The 19,124-nt window shown below is 35.7% G+C and overlaps 1 protein-coding gene across 2 annotated transcripts in view; it reads right to left on the bottom strand.

The window, feature by feature from the left end:
• LOC106955571 (dihydropyrimidinase-related protein 2) overlaps nucleotides 1-15,442 on the bottom strand; it is a 33,117-nt gene extending 17,675 nt beyond the window's left edge. The window contains exons 1-2 of one of the 2 annotated variants that reach the window (XM_015045833.1): nucleotides 15,224-15,442; nucleotides 12,586-12,992 (exon numbers count right to left, since the gene is read on the bottom strand). In XM_015045833.1, the coding sequence (XP_014901319.1) occupies nucleotides 12,586-12,858 (273 nt within the window). In that variant the 5' untranslated portion in view covers nucleotides 12,859-12,992; nucleotides 15,224-15,442. Of the gene's footprint in view, nucleotides 1-9,189; nucleotides 9,756-12,585; nucleotides 12,993-15,223 lie in introns of those variants that run through there. The other variant, XM_015045834.1, reaches the window with a different exon arrangement.
• Between the last annotated feature and the right edge of the window lie 3,682 nt (nucleotides 15,443-19,124).

Genomic DNA, 19,124 nt, shown 5'->3' with positions numbered 1-19,124 from the left:
GTGGCCCGTTGAGGGGGCCAATATGCTGAAGTGGCCCTCGGTGAAATTGAGTTTGACACCCCTGCATTAAGTGGAAGTGGAAATAAATTATTATTGAGGTTGCTCTACTGGGTCTCCTAAAGCAGCTTTCCAAAATGCACATTAAAACAATTAATTTTAATTTCTTTAGTGCCAGTTCAATACAAATCTCAGTCTTTTAAAAGCAAACAAATCCAACCATCTTCAATCCTACTTACATTAGTACGCCGTTTCTTTTACTCGAGAAAAATCAATTGAATAAACAGACTTGTTGCCATAGCAACTGACAACAACGCTACATTACATTTCAGGATTCAACACCAATAAACACTCAAACATTTCCCACACAAAGAACAGAACATTCAGTCCGTTACAGTTTTATATTTTTAGTTTGATGGATTTTTTGTGATTATTAATAATTGATTGCTGTGGTAGATTAGCTAGCACTGCTATTAGCTAAGCTAACACTGTGGCGGTTGATTAGCTAATTTAAACACCTGCTCTACTGATTATCTGTCAGAGTTATTGCGTTTAGATTGCCTAATTTTTATTATTTTTTTGTAACTGAACTGAAACACACCAAATTCCACAGCACATCTAGATGTCAAGGTTATCATAGTCAAGCTAGCATAACTAGCCTACTTCCCACTCCCTCGATTAGTTTTTTCTTAATTAAATCTTTTTCCAGAACTTATCTAGTTGTCGTAGTGTAGTAAAGCACTGCGTCCCTTTTTCTTTCATATATCAGCCATATATTTAAGATTTAGCGCATTATATTGACAACTTAGCAGCTAAAACCAATGCTAGTCATTGTCAGCTAGCAACTTCTTGCCTCCAGCAGGGAGATGGGATCTTACACTCATGTTCCAAGGGATCCAAACAAACAACAGTAGAGATATGTATGTTATACACATAGAGAAGCTTCAGACATGTTGGTATGGAGGGCCTCATTGAAAATCTGCTTAGGGCCCCAAAACAGCTTGGACCGGCCCTGGTTAGAAGACAATAAAAGAACCAGACGGACACACCCATCCTGCCTCAGCACTGCAGAGAGACACGAGGAGCCGACCAATGAGAGAGCAAACCATGTGATCAATCATCCTCCCTGCTGCTGTACCAGCAGAGGAAGAGGAGGAAGAGGTGGGGAGCCCCCCAGCTCCACCAGTGTCCCCATCTCTCCCTCTCCAAAGAAGGCGTGGCCGGTCTGGTCACAAGGACTCGGGCGTCCCCGGCTAACAAAGGCCTCTCTGTTCGAGGCGGGCAGCAGCAGAACCGGACCCAGATCCACTCTGGCTCCACTAAACGGAACATCTCTGCAAGGCTCCGGGACTTCGGTCCAAACTCAGCTTTAGGTCTGGACGGTAAATCCTGCGCTAGAATAAACTAAATTTATTTGGCAACTTAAACTTCACTGCTGGATGAGTAAAGTGAAGCTGTGTTCAAAAATGTTTTATTGTCGCAACTCGGATGGAGGGCTGAAGCGATTAATCAGAATCGTTCTTAATAATTATTGATTAGTTTTTTTGTTTTGAAATAGTTTTTTGGGAGCCACAAATGCCCCACATGCCGCACTTTGGACACCCCTGATTTAGTGAGTGTTCTGGGTTTGAATCAGGCATGGTGAATGGGAATAAAACAAACAGGAAGTGGACGACAGACCGACTATGATGAGTAAAAACTGATCTGTAGTTCTTCAAAACAAAATATTTACTTTTCCATCGAAAATGATGAGTTTGGGAAATTTTTTTGAAACTTTTTGGTCTAATTTCTACTTCAAATATATTATTACAGTCAAAATAAGACAAAACTAACTTAAACGTAACTTTTCAGTTTGTTTTAAGTCAATAATTCTTTATTAGTAGAGATGCACCAATCCGATACAAAAATTGGTATCGGCCTCGATATTAAAAACAATTCTAGATTGGGTATCATCATCCATAAATCTATTCAGTCTATTTCTATGCTTTATTATTTATTTTACATTATATTTACTAAACTGTTTGAAAGAAGTTTGTTGCAGTTTATTCTTACACGTTTGACTGACATTGTGTTTCTGTCTTTATTATTTATTTCACATTAATGGCGCTGACTGAAATGATTAAATATATTTTTGACCAATCCTCTGAAGCTATTTGTGTATTTAAATGTTCAGTATTAGTGCAAAGTTATTAGATAAATTTGTACTTTCATACATTTATGTCCATGTTTTAAAAAAATAAAAATTTTAAGTGAATTCGGTATCAGAATCGGCCAATACTAAACCTCAGATATCGGTATCGGAAGTGAATAAAGTGGATCGGTGCTTCAGTAGTTATCAGTGGAATGTTGCTAGTCTTGTTTAAATAGATCATTTAACTTTTTCATCAATATTAATGAATTATTTTGTTTAAACAAACAACAATACTCAATTCGGATGAACTCCACCAATTTATTCCTACATTTAAAACTGAACTTCATATCTAGACAGTTATAAATGTAATAAAAAACTCAATTTTGGTGCAGGAAATTTAGCATGCCTTTTGTTTTTGTAACGAGAACAGCTGCAGTAAAGTGACTCCTTGGATTAATGAGAGAGAATTACAGCAGCTGCAGGCTGTAAATCCAAAACAATGATGGAAAAGACGCTAAACTCACATTAGAAATGAGAAACATGAGCTAAAATTGTGCCATAATTAAAAAGAAACAGAAACCAGAAAGTAACCTCACGAAATGCAGGATGCAGAGTAAAAAGTCTGGCTCAGGCGTAACCCGGCAACATTTTGTGTTGTGTTTCTGAAGGGGAAAATATCCTGGGAAACGTTGAGGAAGTCAGGTGGAGAAAGCTGCCAGCTGAATTACGTGTCTCCTCCTGGATGAAGCAAAAACGAAAACGCAAAACAACCATATTTCTGTTCGCAAAGCTGCAGGAAAAACCATAAAAACGGACTAAATGTGCAGAGAAAAACACCACAAAATGGGCTGAAACCTGGTTTAAAATATGAAACTTTAACTCAACCACACAAAACATCTACAAGATAAGACAAAAAAGGCTTATTAAAACATATTTTTCCCATTTAGTGATATAAAAGCCCATCAAATTTCAGCTGAAGGATTAAAACTTTACTCTCAACTTGTTTCCTGCTTGTTAGCAACAAATAAAAGGGTTTATCAAAAAAAAATATTTAAAAGCAACGTCTTAAACTTGTTTATTAATGCTTTTTTTGCTTTTTCTGTTTTTATTTTGCTCCACAAACCTCCTTTAGCTTCAGAAAGTTTGAATTGAAAATGTTAAAAACGGGAATTTTAATTGGCATAACATTATTTCTTTGGTGTTTACATTAAATAATGATCTTAAAAAGCCTTAAATTTAATTCAGTGATGCTGTTTACTGCAGCTATGTAGCATTTGCCTAATCTGTTAGCATAAGAAAATTTGTTTTATAGCTGAATATGTTTCTCTAAATTTTATATCTCAATTTGTAACACAAAAAACAACAAAGAAGTTTTTATTCAACACAAAAAGTTTTAAAGAAAATCTTTATTTTGCTATAAAAACTTAAAATATGTTGTTTAATCTTTATTAACTGTCTTTTTGACTCAAAGTTTGTAATAAAATCCTCTCCCCTGGTCGTTGACCCCTGGCTGACCTCCTTTCTGCCGCCAGGCGTCGAGGATCCAACAGAGTCTCTGTTGTGATTAGAGCAGAGTTCGTTTCTGGGTTTTTATGAATGAAGACGTTCAGATTGAAGCTGAAAGGGTCAGAAATGCCAAGCAGAGTCGGACGATGGGCGGCTGATTGGACCGTTGGGCCGTCAGCTGTGAGACGTGATGGCCGACGGTGAGGTAGGGCGGCGGTGGGAACTGGTTCCCAGCACCAGACCAGCAAACACTGCTGGTTACAACAGCATAAAGGAGAGGAAATTTCTGCCAAAAAACTCTGAAATTATTAGATAAAAAAAACTTTAAGAATTTCAAACTTGTTGTAAAACTGATAAATTTGGTGTAGAGCCACCAATATATCACTCTGCTGTATAAAATGTGTTTGTTCTGAGCTGAACTGAACTTCATTACGCCTATATAACAAGAAACTTTCTCATATTTTATGAGTTTTATATCATATATTCTCGTGCCCGCCCCCTGTCACAGCAGCGCCCTTGGCAAAGAGCCAAACCACCCATGTCAGGAAACACCAAACATTAGCTGTACGTGTGGGAAACGAGTCTGTAAGAAGGATATATCAGAAACCATTTAATGAACTCTGAAATGTTTTTTAATTTAGAGTCCTGTGATTCGTCCTGATAATCTACAAACGGTCTTAAAATAGAAAATCTATTTTTATCCTCCATCCTGAACAAAAGACTCCTTTTGTTTCCTAAAATAACTTTTTCTTTCTGCTCTCATCTAAATTTATGACTCGCATCAGAATGAAAACATGTTTTATAACTTGGTCAGATTTTAAAGTGAAAGCCAGATTAACTCAATAATGATAACATTATATTTCAGGCAATACAATTTATTTAATGTTTAATTTATTTCGTTTTTCAAATCAAATATTTTAAAGCATATTTTCTTAAATGGTTTCCTATTGAGAGATTGTTGGCAGTCACTATCTTAAAAATTAGATGATTCTCAAAGTGAAATCTGATTGTGACATACACTGAATAATCCAGAATAATAAGTAGATTAAATTATTTTTTCACAGAAAACTAGGGACTGAATGATGATTTATTAATAATATTTTCAGGTTTTTATATCAATTTACAGAAAAAAACATCCATTTTATTTTTCTTTCATTCATTATCAAATTTCTTTTTGATATTAGATTATTTTTCTCAATTATTTAATCAGATATTGAAAGGTTTAGACTATGAAATGTGTTCCTGTGGAGAGATTATGAGCAGTCAGCGTCTTACTGTTAATGCTCCAACTGACAGTTACTTTAGTAATCGATTATTTTTCTGATGATTAATTGGATACATTTTTCATTTTTCTTGAGCTTTTTGTATTAGAAATATCATAAAAGATGCAAATAACCTGCTTCGTTTTATGGTTAAGAAAATACACAAATAATGAGGATTTTATCTTAAATATCAAATTTACATATTTACTGTAGCGTTTTGGGTTAATAACTTCTCTGAATATGTCGTTTTTATCACCAAGCGGCCTTTTTTTTTTTACATAGCTTTTGTTTACGATTAATTCAATAACCAATTAATCCGATTAATCGCTTCAGCCTTTAATTACAATTTGAATAAATAATCAAATGACACTGAATATTTTTCAGGTATGTTTGCTGTTTGAAATATTATTCTCCCACTTTTTAATTAATTTAGTCATCAAAAAATATCTATAATGGATTGGTGTAATAAAATATATGGAAGACCAAAACTGGTGTAATTAAAAATAAAAGTAGACATATTTGTTTTTCCTTTCACTTAAACATGCATTTTTGTCAAGAAATGTGTATATTTTGTTTTGTCTTTTCCTTGTACATTGCCTTGTCTCCTCTGTTTTCTTCAAGCATTTCTGGCTTATTATGCAAATGAGTTGAAGCTTAGTAACTTTATTAGAAAGTAAAGCTTCTTTTTTTAAAAACAAAACTCTGTTTTTGCTCATATATGGTCAGAGTCAGTTTCCACATTTTCGCTGCGGAAGCTTCCAGGTGGTGAATTTGCAGATCCTCATTCATATTTAATGGAAGTGCAGCTGGACTCAGCATTCAGACTCAGCTAAATATTTAACTCAAACCGATTCATTAAAAAAACGGTCGGCCAAACACTGACATCGTTTGTCTCCTGTTCGGCTTTTCCTGCTTTGGGTTTTAATCAACTTAACATTCATTTCCTCCGCAGCGTCTGTTCAGTTTAATGACTCCTCTATGAAATTAGAAAGAAAAAGGAAAACTAAAAATAAAAAGAACTGATAGGAGATGACAGAAAAACTACAGTTTAATGTATTTAAATCTCAGGTTTCCAGAGACATCAGCTTCGTCTCTGACCCACTTTTTCTTTCAAGTGCTTCTCAAGAATAATCACGTCTATCCATTTACGTCCGACTGCAGGAACCCCCTAATCCGCTGATCTCTGCGCCGAGCAGCAGCTGCTCCTGCAGCGCTTCAGCAGAAGAAGAAAATCTACAAAACCTCCTGTCAGAAACGCCTCCAGACCCAAAGATATCCCGTTTCTGCTTCTAAATGACACTTAAAGGTGTTAGATTAAATAAAAATTTAAAATCAGACAAACAAAAGCTGAAAATATAAACATAAAAGGTAGCTAAACTGCAAAGACACAAATATTACAAAGTATTTTTGTCTAAATTCTAGTGAAAATGTCTCAGTAAAGTTGGAATAAGATAAAACTAACTTACAAGTAACTTTTCAACAAGAAATAGGAGCTTGTTTTAAGTCAGAAGTTCTAGTTCCATTGGTAGAATGTTCCTCTACACCGTTACCTAGCAACCGCAGCCAAGCCCCGCCCGTCGCCTAGCAACGCAGTACAGTTCCACTGGGAGATTATTTCACTTTAACAAGACATTTTTCCCATGTCATAAGGAATAAGCTCCTGTATCATCCTGAAAAGTTACTTGTTAGTTTTGTCTTATTTCAAATTTACCGAGATACTTTCACTAGAATTAAACAAAAACACTTGGTAAGATTTTGTGTTTTTGCAGTGTGATTTAATTTAAATTTCTTTATCCAAATTCAGATAAATAAACAAGAAATGAGGCAACACAACACAAAGCAAAATAAAGTATGTCTAAACGGTTATCTTAGTATTGATTAATTGGATAAAAACATCTCAACATTCTGCAAATTTTCCATTTAACTATTATACATTAATAGAAAAACTTAAAAATATTCAAATAAAACAGTTCAATTCCATTTTAAGTGACAAAATACACACTATAACACAATAACAGCAGAATTAACCAAGTGAATACTTGATTGTTTGTAGTAAAATAAGAATCTGCACTTAAAAAAATACTTCTAACGTCAATATGTGGAAAACTCAAATCTCTCTGCTGACTTATAATGTAAGGCTGAAATATTGATTATTTGTGGATGAACTGATTAATAACCCAATTTAAAAACGGATTTCTTTTACAAATTTTAACCTGGTGAAGCTAAAGCTGTGTTCTGATCTTTGGGTAAAATATATTTATAGATAAAAACATAAAATGTGCATGTTTTTCTGTCATTTTGGGCCTAATTACTGAGTATTACCACAATTGAAGATGGAAGAAAAAGTAGTAGATTTCTGCCAAAAAAATCTCAGAAATTTCGACATTAAGCTAAGAAACTTCTTGTTTAAAAATTTGTCAGAAAAAAAATGTTGAAACTCAGAAAATGTCATATTTTTTCCAGAAAATTAAATCTAAAAATTTCAGAATTTTTTCCCAGCAAATTTTCAAGTTTTTTGATGAAAATTAGCAAATTTTTTCCTCTACCATGCTGTCTTACAACTTTTTTATTTTTGAGGTTGTTTTTTCCAGTTAACAATTATTCGATTACTAAATTAGCCATCGATTATTTCAGTCCGATTACAACGCTTCATACCTCTATCAAAAGAAATCAAGAAATAAAAGCTTTAAAATAACTATATACACAAATAGAGGAAAATAAAATTATTCCAAGAGACAATCAACAGCTCATTCCTCACCTCAGTTAAGGTCAAAGTTCATGATCAAACAATAAAAAGAGAGACACCAGGCAAAAGTAGCATTTGCGGGAAAAATATTTCTCTTAATAAAAAACAAAAATCTTCCAGTGTGGCTGATTGGATTGATCATTGATTGATTCTGAATCAGTTGCCAGACAAGTTCTCTGCATCTCTAATTTCAAAACTGTAACACAACAGAAATCGTCCAACAAAACTGCAATCGGAGAATTTTTCTGATGTCTTTGTTGTCGGTTTGTGAAAGAATAATCCGATTCCGGTCACCAGACAATTTATTTTCCAAAAATTGACAAATAAATCTGAATCGACCAATAAAACTTACAAAATTTCAGAGATTTTGACAGAAATTTACTCTTATTTTTCCTTTTTTCTACAACACACCACCACAGATTTTCCATCTTTGCTGTATTTAAAAAAATAAAATATTTTTTTTAATTTGACATTTGAAATACAGAAATTTCTGATTTGCAGAAAATTTCAGATAATCTAAAAATTAGATTTTTTTGTTTTTAATATAATTTTCTTTAAAATTTCTGAAATTACTCTGAAAATTCCAGTTTTTGGCAGAAATGTACTCCTTTTTTCCTTTTTTTGCACGTTTGTTGTATTAAAAAAGCATATTTTTTAGGTTTGATTGAATAAATTTATTTGAATTAACAAAAACAGGGTTTGGATCACTTTGATTCTAAACAGTTGCTATATTTATCCAAGATTAAGGAATAAATTAAGGAACAAAAGCTGATTTTGGTACGAATTTCAGTAAAAGTCTGAATAAACTTGGTTTTTATCTTTTTATTAAACCACTTTATGTTGCATTTTACATTTACTTGTGTAAGAAAATGTAAATTAAAAGTCTCCATCTGTATCTTTGGACTCCCCTGTTGTAAATAAATGCAAAACTCCTGATGTTTTATCTTTTTATCTGATTTAAATTCCAGTGTAGAGACAGTGACCTCCTTCCTGCCCAGCCTGCATGCATGCATCCTGCCCTCACTGCACAGCTGAAGCAGAAACATGAAGGAAATAGGACCCTGCGTCCCCTCCCTGCTCTCCACTTTCCATTGAAACCATCATCCCTGCAGCTCTGCCATGAATTCAGGGGAATAATCTGCTTCCACCGCTAATATCTGCTAAAAATAGCGCGGAAGGAATGAAGATGGCTGTCCTGGAGGAATGAATAAATGGATAAAAAGGCAGTTTGAGGAGGGGGATCGCTACGCTCCCACCAGTTGGTGCCTAACAAAGACCACCGGCGTGAAATCTCCACTGGCTTGGAAACCGCAGGAGACAAAGCGTGGGGAACCTAAGCTCAGATTCACGCAGACACTTGTCGCAAAGATGCTGCGGACACACCACTGCTTCTGTCTGATGAAAATTATCTTTAAAGACAAACTCCTGCAGATCCGAGCTGAGATTTTGCGTCACCAAACGCAGCCCGGTGACATCTCGCGTCCACGCCCGCAGGCCCACACCGAACCCGAGCCGCGGGACCGACCCGCAGGAAGCCGGGGACTTACTGTGATGCGGGGGATGTTCTTCTTGCCCTGGTATCCCGACATCTTTCCCGGCGCTCCTGCTCGTTTTTGGGGGGATTTTTGTTGATTTTTTTGGAGACGGAGGAGTGCGGATTACCAGCGTGCAGCCTCTTAAAGGGAGCGGAAACAGCCGAACCTGGAGCGACCCAAACCACCTCGGAAGTTCAGACCCGAACCCTGACAGCCGAACCCAGCTCTCCACCGGCGCGCCGAGACCCGTTACCTTCCCAACGCGGAACCAGACAAGAGCAGAAAGGAGGCGCAGCCCGCACTGGAAGGGTCCGCACCGCGCATGCGCAGAGCCTCGCCCTGCTTCATTGACAGGCGAGCGGCTCTAATGCCATCAATTCCCTTCATGGATTAGGATGGAGGGAGAGGAGGAGGGGGAGCTGCACACATTCCCAGGAAGAAACGCCCAGCAGCCATCTTAACTCAGGATCTGATTTTATCACAAACTGGCTGCAAAAACTGGGAATTTTATTAAAATAAACACGTTTTTTCTGCATCTATACAGGCTAAACTGTGAGGCAAAATGGAAAGCAGAAACATTTACAGGCGTTTGGAGATTGTTTTACAAATTCCTTTAAATAAAAACTGAAAAACACATATGTTTAGACTTGATAACCATAATAAATGAAACACTGACCAACATATTACACCTGTGTGATGAAACGTAGCTAATATTGACTTTGAACCGCCTTGATGCTGAAATATGCTGTACTAATAAACTTGAAAAATTTGAGTGAATATCAAATAAATCTGGATGACTGTTGCTAAGCAACAGCTCAATTCAATCACTCCAAAAAATTTCTATTATTTACTTCTGGGTGTCAAATTCATTTTCCTTTTTAAAAAATAAAATAAAATTTAAAAAAAAGATATTAAGATTATTAATAAACAGCTTCATCTGCATTCAATCAGTTCCTCTGAAATTAAATGAACATGTTTTCACACTGATCTGGAGCTGAAGACAGAAGAACAAAGGAGAAAATTTCCTGTAAAAAAATTCTGAAATTTGGAGATTAATCTAAAATAAATTCTGGTTTTCAGAGTTTGAAAAGCTGAAATTTTTCAAAAAATTTCATGACTTTCCCCCCTCATTTTAGCAAAAGGGGGGGAAAAATTAATTCATTTCAGGGATTTTCAAGAAAAAAAATTTCTGAGGTCCAAAAGTGGAACAAATTGGAGACAAAAATATTAATCTCTACAAAACTTTGGAGTTTCCATAGTCAAAAATGTGTGTGAAAATAACTCTAAACTTTTTAGATTAATCTCAGAAAAATTCTAGAAAAAACAGGACATTTCTAATCTCCAAATGTTGAAAGTTTGTGGAAAAAATGAGTCAGAAATTATTTAGATTAATCTCACAGATTTTCTAGAAAAAAACTCGGAAACATCTGAGCTCCAAAAGTAAAATTAAAATTGTGAGAAAATACCTGAATTTTTTAAATTAATTAAAAAAAAAATCATAGAAAAAACTTGGAAATTCCTGAGATCCAAAAGTTGAAAAAGTAAAGGAAATTCAGAAATGTCCACGTTTCCATATATGTGACAGTAAATGTAACTTTACATCAGGTAAAGCTGAAGCAGCAGAATAGTAGAAGAAGGAAACACTGCCACCTGCAGATGGGAGTTTGCATCACTTAAACCTGATGGGTTTTGTTTTTTGTTTTTTGTTTTACCATTTTAGAGGAAAATTGAAAAAATGCAGGGATCTGTTGATTTAGCATGAATTTCTGTGCTTTGATTTGATTGATAAAATAATATTTAAGCATTTAAATGTTTTATTTATGCATCTCTCTGGAGCCCAGAGGGCCGCATTAAACGCTACGGCGGGCCGGATTTGGCCCCTGAGCCTTGAGTTTGACACATGTAATCTATTTCCCCCACCAGAACCAGAACAAAGATGCTCCACCACTAAGCCTGATGATGTTTTTAGCATCAGAGCCATTAGATGCAGCCATATAATGTTATATAACTTTTAAAAGCTGTAAACTCTACACTAATATCCCTGCAGTAAAGACAAGTAAAGCCATAATGGGTGAGTTTCTTATATTTAAGGGCGGAAAAGGCTCGGTTCCTTAATGCTGCCAATCAATATGTAACATGATGCAGCGATTCAACGCGACCCAAAGCGCTGAGCAGCAGGAAGCTCTTAAAGGAGCCGCAGCTTTAAACATCAACAAGAGAAAATATGTTCAGATTTTAATCAAAGTCACAAAAACCAACAAAAAAAGCAAAATTCAGCAAAATTACAGATTTTTATGATTTGTTTTTATATTTGATTAAATATGTATTTAATAAATTAATAAAACATTCAAATGTTTTCCAGATTTGATCAATAATCTATTTTTATTTAAAAATATCCCACACAAACATTTATTTACTAGTTAGATTCTAAGTTTATTTGTGATTTGCTTTTCCCTTAAATGGTTTGGTGTTCAAATATTTATGAGAAGATAAATAAAATAAATACTTACATATACTCCAAGTTTATCATAAATGCAATTTACATTTATTTTTGTGTTATTATAACTTTTTTAAAATCAAATCACCCACATGAAAGAAACAAGGAAATTCCTGAGGTAAAAATATTAAAAACAAAATCGCAAGAAAAAACTTGGAAATTTTAACATTAACCTAAAAAATTTTTTCAAAAAGATCTAAAATTAGAAACCTCTGAGTTTAGAAAGGCAAAAATTTGCAAGAAAAAACTGTATTTTTTATATTCATCTCAGAAATTTTCTAGAAAAAAACAAGAAAATTTCTGAGCTAAAAAAAAGATAAAACATCCAAGGAAAAAACCTGAAAATTAATCTAAAATAATTATCAAAAAGCATGAAAACTGAGTTTGAAAAGTGAAAAATTTTCAAGAAAAAAAAACACAAAAATGTTTAGATTAATCTCAGAATAAAAGAAATTGAGCTCCAAAATAAATCCAGTGTTAAATGTTCATTAGAATTTAATGTTTCTGATAAAAACCAAAATATTATTGTTTATTGCAATAACTTCTGCAGCAATTTATCACCCAGAGCATCGTTTTATAGTGACAGGCCTGTGTGTTTATAAAAGCGCCTCATCTACTCATTAATTCATATATAAATGGTGTAAATGAATCTTTATTTAAAGACTTTTTCGCTCCATAACCATCAGAGTGAAAAAGCCAGAGCCACTCCCTTCAGCTCTTCTGCATCCAACGCCTCGTTTCAGCGCAATGCCTTCTGGGAAATGCAGTCCAGCCAAGTTAACTGCTCATGCAACTTAACCAATTTGAGCACGTTTAGATTTAAACAACAGATTGTTGAATGAAACATTTGAGTGCAGAAAAAGCGGGTCGTATCTTTGGTACCATGAGGGACTGAAACTGAGGGGAATTACCCGCCTGTCATCCAGGTTCTGGAGCGCCTCCTTGCCGGTGCTCTCCCGGATCTCCACCTTCCTGGGCTGGGAGATGTCGCTCTGCCGGTCGATGACTCTGCCGCCGGCGGCGCTCCGTCCTCTGCACGCTGACAGCGCGTCAAAGTCCAGCGTCTTCGCCTCGGAGGAGCCCTCCACCGGGCAGAACACGCCGCAAAATTTCTGCCTGGGCCTGTTGGGGCTGTCGGAACCCACGCTGTGGAAAAAAGGTGGCACTTCCCCAGCGGTTGACATGTTTTTTATTATTATTATTCCTGCCTGCACAGACGCTCAGAGCCGCTCCTTTTCTCTTTCTTCTCCTACTGTCCTGCCTTTCTCCAGCTGGACAGCCGCCGCCTTGAGCCGGTTCCGGAGCGCAGGTGGTCGCACTGTGACAAAAGGAAAACAGCGCCGGGGCTGGGATCACTCCCACAGCGGCAGAAATAATGGAGATTAGATTAAAAAGGAGCTGCTGAAGCGATCTCTGCAACAATCCCGGACTGCTTACTCATCCGTCTAAACAAACCCGCATCGCAAGGTGGGGAGACCACAGCGCGGCTTTGTCAGATAAACCGACCAGGGAGGAGTTTTTCTCTCTCTGTTCGCCGATGAAGAATTACCTGTAGCCGGTTCAGATCGGAATCCTCCCAAATCACCTGATTGGACCGATCAGAACCTGAATTGGAACCGATCAGGACCTTGGAGAGTTCCTGAAAGTCACACCCAGTCCGGGAATGGAGGGCGCTGTCCCTCCAGCACCACACCCACACCTTCACTACCAAAAGTTTGGCCACTTCCACTAGTCCCACCAACAGCACAGCAGAAGCTATCAGGCTATTTCTGAATAAAGATGAACTTTAGGTGTGAGGAAGCTTTGTAGAGTAGAAACTGTCCAATTTCTGTCAAAAATGGACAGAAATTGTGTAAGAAGCAGCAAATCTGTGATGACATGACGATACCTTCCTTTACTTGCTAGCTTTGCTGGAGGATATAGTTTCCAACAGCAGTTAGCTTTGCTATGATGCTAACCTTAACTTCAAATATTAAATAGCTATCTTATATATAATGCTAACTTTACTTTCCAGGTGTGGTTAACTTCCCATATTAGCTAGCTGTGCTGCATTGCAACTTCAAATATAACTTCAAATATTCTTACAGTGCTAACATCTGATATTACACATCTGTGCCAAACAAACTACAAAAATATTATCTGTGCGACAAAACAAATTTAGATTCAAATTAGCTAGTTTTCCTGTAGTACTAACTTTAAATTCCAGTTGTGGCTAACTTCTGTTATTAGCTAGCTGTCCAGTAGTGCTAACTTTGCCTTTCAGATGTGGTTTGCATTAGATATTACCCAATTGTGCTGCAGTGCTAACTTTAATTTTGAATATTAGCTAAATATCCTCTAAAGCTAACTTTAACTATCAGTTTTGGCTAACGTCTGATATTAGCTAGCTGTGCTGCAATGATAACTTTAACTTAAAGTATTAGCTAGTTGTCATGTAGTGATTTCTTCTGTTACATTTTAGACTAGTTTTAATCAAAGAAAAATTATTTACAAAATAAACACAAAAAAATAATTACCAAGGCTTTCTAAAGATCTGTTTTTGGCAGCTCTACTGTGAATCATTTTGGTGCCTGAGATTAATCTTGAGCTTAGCATCATAAGTGGAGCGTTTCCATGAGTTGTAAATACATTAGTGCTGCATGGCGATCAATACCAGCGCACTCTAACACATGTCAATGTCTGAGCAGACAAAAGCTCTCCTGGCTGAGGCCATGAGAACGTGTTAGCAGCGAGGCCGTGCCGGCCCAGTTTCCATAACAACGCGGTGGGCAGCTAATGGTTCTTTACTGCGACCATTAAATCTCCCGGGGGATTGAGTGGGGGTGGTCGTTTCCGCAGGGAAACAGACGTCTGAATATCAGAGGTAAATCTTGAATGTATGTGTTTTTTTCGAGCAGAGACAGATGAAAGAGTTTGGGGAAAGTTGGCAGCAGGCCCAAAAAAAGAGAGAGAGTGATCTGCGTGGAGAGTCAGGGCGTGACTTTGGCATCCGCAACAGATGTAGGACACACTGACATCAGCAAAACAAGACATGATCCACTTACTGGGAGTGTAAACATGGACAGATTACTTTGGGTCGGTTCTGCCTGTTCAGACTGAAGTATGAACAGAGACTGTGCACATTTTTCCCAAATTGTCTAGTTTTTATTCTAGATTAAATGAGGAGATGAGGTGGAGAAGACACAAAAACCAGAAGCTGTTATTTAGTAGCAATGATGGCGTAGAAACTGGAAAGGATTAATATTCTGACATCAAAAGTAAAAATTTTGAGGAAAAAGTCAGAATTCCAAGAATCTTGAGATTAAAGGCATAATTAGAGTCATAATTCTAAGAAAAATCATTCTGAGGAGAAAAAAAAATCAGGATTCTGACTTTAATCTTAAATTTCTGAGATTTAAACCAGAATTCTGAGATTAAAGTCTGGAATCTGAGAAAAAAATTAATCTGAGATTAAAGTCTGAAATCTGAGGGGAAAAAAGAAATCTGAGCTGCTAGCAACAGTCTTCAGTCAGAAGCTTCTTCAGACTGACTGCTGCTGGACAAACTTACCTTGTTGCTTTGTGACAGCTAGCGGCTAAATGAGGTTAGCTAGCATTACTACGGCAGTGCTACTAGATGAGATTAGAAGCTAGAGCACAGCTAACTGCTACTGGAAGCTAATGTTAGCATTGCGGCACAACCTGTTGCTATTTATGACGTGAACAGCAGCCAAACAAAGCTGACTTTGTGAAATGTTCCTCTGATATGGAGGAGAAAGAACAAGTTTATGTCAGACATCATCTTAAATCTGTAAATAATCCCTAATTTATTCCACCTACTCCCTCTTTCTCCGTGTGTTCATGCGTTAGTGAAAGCTGCAGACATGAAGTCTCACCATAGAGACGGAGCTGGCCGCCACCCTGTAACCCATAGCAACGCCATCAGCTGCAGTGGGCGGAGCCGCCGGTGTTTAAGCTTCTGATTGGCCGATAACAGGTATCCTGACATTCCATATAAGGAAGGTGGCGGAAACAGCGTTCATTTTTAAATGTCAGGAATAAACACGCTGGATAACCCTGCAACATGTAATTAAATGGTTATTTGTAAACACAAATACATTCTAATTACTTATTTTACACAATATGGTTTATATCTCTATAATTTTTATTTTTATGTACATCCTGGCAGGTTTAAGTGAGACTAACTGTGATAATTTCAGTAAAACTGATAGGATATGACAACAGAGAGCAGTGCAGATTATCTGCCACCAGAGCGCACTGCTTCCCTCTAAATTAAAGGTTGATTTCTGTGTATGGTTTCAAATTTCCATTTGAAACCAGAGCTGTCCAGCTGCTACACACCCAGATATACGTTGACAGCATCCATCGTTTTCTCCAAAGATGTAAACAAAGAGATTAATATTAATAAATTAGAACATTATACATTAATCCAGTAATTCAGTTTATGTAGTGGAACTAATAATTAGTCATATTTTCACATTTTTAGTCAATTTTGATAATTATGGCTTACAGCTAATTAAGATGCAAAATCCAAGAAGTTTTCCTTCTACTAAACTTTCCATTATTAGGCTTGCATAAAATCCTCTGCAGAGACATAGTCCTCATGAATTAACATCTTGCAGATTTCATTAGAAATGTGCGAAAAACTTTGTCAACATTTCACAAATGTAGAAAAAATAATTTTGGAATGGCGGTGTTTTTGTTAAATAAGAAACACATTTAAAATCACATGTGAAAAAGTTTGTTTTCATTTCAGTTTTGCAAAATAAACCAATTTTGATATGGCCAAAAAACACCCAACTTCATAATAGTGGCAAAACTTTTTATCTAAAAACAAGAGTTTTCAAAAATGAATTTTTCCATTAAGTGAATTTATTTAAAAATGTCCAATTGTGCAGTTATGTGGTCAAACATAAATCCAATATTATCTATTAGTCGAACACTAAATAGAAAAACAGAGTCCAGCTCTTTCAAAATTATATTTTTTACAAAATGTTGAGGCATGGAATTCATTCAGGCTGCTGAAGATTGAGAGAAAGCAAGACTTCAGTTAACATAAAGGATAAATTTATCACCTCAAAGTTGTTTATTTTTGTCCTTTAAAGCTTTTAAACTCCTTCCGTTATGGATTATGCTGGATTTTAAAGTTCTGTCACATTTTTGGGATGGATTCTCATTCTCACCTGCTAAATTTGTTATGCTAGCTGTGCTAACTGCTGACGCTAAATACTCCATGATGGTTGTAATTGTGTTCTATAATAGCAAAACTCTGTTTTATAGTGACTTGTGTCTCTCACACAGTGTGAAGTCACCATAATTAACAAAAATCAGGTGAAAAAGCTAAAAAATTATTACAAAAATAACATTTTACCAATTGGACCAAAAATTGTCCAATATCTTTAACAAAAAAAAACAAAACCAAGCCTCCGTTTCCACTCAGGTCATGTTTATTGACAAAATGTTTATCAATGTTTTCAATGTAGCAGGAAAAAATTAAAGCAAATGCATCATTACAAGAACTTCTCTCAGACTGTCGCAGTCTTACGGAGGAAAATCTCTCTCCACACGTTCCTTTTCCTTCAGGAAGGAGTTTTATTTTCCCACTTTTGAAACATTTTCACGTCAAGCTTGATTCCCAGTGTGTGCGTTCACAATCTCTTCTTCGACAGCAGGAAACGAAAACGGTTCAAAACAAATAACAGGAAAGAATACAAAACGTAAGGTTTAAATGCAGCAGGAACAAATACAAGCACCAGCACAAGGGGGCAGCAAACGGAAACAAAACAGGAAGTTAAGAGGTTTTTAAAGCAGAGGCATGCTGAGCTGTTTTTGTCTTGTGTTCGTGGAATCATTGAGAATGTTTCGATGAGGGAACGGGGAACGTTCTTGATTTGTTTCTGACCAACAAGTGCAAAAAAAGAGTAAAAATCACAATTTCCATCTATTTCCTCCTGAAATAAAAGTATCTGCTGATCGACAGGTACGTCTCGACAAATTAAAATATTATGATGATTATGACTTACAGCCAATGAAACATAAAATTCAGCTCCTCAGAAACTTAGAATTAGACCAATAGATCATTTTAAAAGAGAAATAGAAAATTTTCTTCAAAAGAAACATTGATGGAAAGTTTAATGGAAGGAAAAAACTTGGAGAGAACAAAAGTAAATTTCTATTTTGAAATTCCAGATTTTTAATAACATTTTAGGAGAAAGAAATTTGTTAGTTTGTGATCTGATTACTTTATTTAGCTTCCATGCTTCATCTGGTTTACGAAGTTAGGGAGGTGAAGGAAAAGTGAAATTAATTAATTTATGAATCAGACAAATATTTAAGTCATGGTCATTTAAGTAAAAGGTATAATTTAATTAGAAATTAAAGTAAAAAGCCCTTTTTTTATACATTCAGAATTTTTTCTTTTAGGTAATTAATTTAGGGATAAAATGTAGAAAATCTAATATTTTTTAATGATAATTTTGATGATAATTCATCAAGTCAGAGCGTTTTCTCTGCTCCGATTTAATATCCTAATTTCTAAAAACTGAATTTAGTTTTATGAGCTGTAAAGCATAATCATCCATCTTTTTCATCGTTTTCTCGATGAGGGAACGGACGCATGACGGACTTTGAGGCCGTCATGCGAGTGCCGTCTGTTAGTGCTTTTCTACGTTTGCACAGCCACATTCTGTCGTCTGCAGATCTACGGAGTGCTTCACTGTTTTCGCTGGAGTGCAAAGCGATGCTTTCCTTAAAGAAAAGCATCTTTAACTATAAACTCCTAATAGAAACGTTAAATTTCTTTGTGAAATATTTTCTTCTTGAAAAACATTCAGGAAAAAGTCGATTAAAACGAGTAAAACAGAACCTGAAGAGTTCTGCACCGCAAAAACAACATTTTACCAGGAGTTTTTGTCTAGTTTTTAGTACAAATATATTAGTGCGCTTGAAATAAGACAAAACTAACCTAAAAGGAACTTTTCAGCAACAATTAGGAGATTGTTTTATGTCTATAATTCCTTAATATTGATGAAAAATTACTGGCAGTTTATTGCTACGACTGAAGGGAGCAAATTTTCACCAAAAAACTCTGAAATTTTTAGATTAATCACAGAAATTTTGTAGAACAAAAAACAAGAAAATTTTTTAGTTTGAAAAGTCGAAAACTTGGTAGAAAAAAATCTCAGGAATTTTGAGATGAATCTCAGAAATGTTCTGAAATTTCGGAGATTTAAAAGTCAAAGATGTAAAATTTTTGAAACTCCGAAATTGCCAAGTTTTTTCTAGAAAATTTCAGAGATTCATCTCAAAATTTCTGAGATTTTTTTTCCCCAACAAATGTTCCACTTTTTGAAATTTTCTCAAGAAAATTTCTGAGATTAATCTAAAAATTTCTGAGTTTCTTGGCAGAAAAAATACTCTATCTTGATAAAAAGTTATTTGTAAGTTTGCTT

The sequence above is a fragment of the Poecilia latipinna genome, unplaced genomic scaffold (assembly GCF_001443285.1).
Source record: "Poecilia latipinna isolate Pla-1442-1.1 unplaced genomic scaffold, P_latipinna-1.0 Scaffold747, whole genome shotgun sequence".
Lineage (NCBI taxonomy): Eukaryota > Metazoa > Chordata > Actinopteri > Cyprinodontiformes > Poeciliidae > Poecilia > Poecilia latipinna.
Note: the sequence above shows the minus strand (reverse complement) of the source record. Positions and strands in the feature narration are given on the sequence as shown.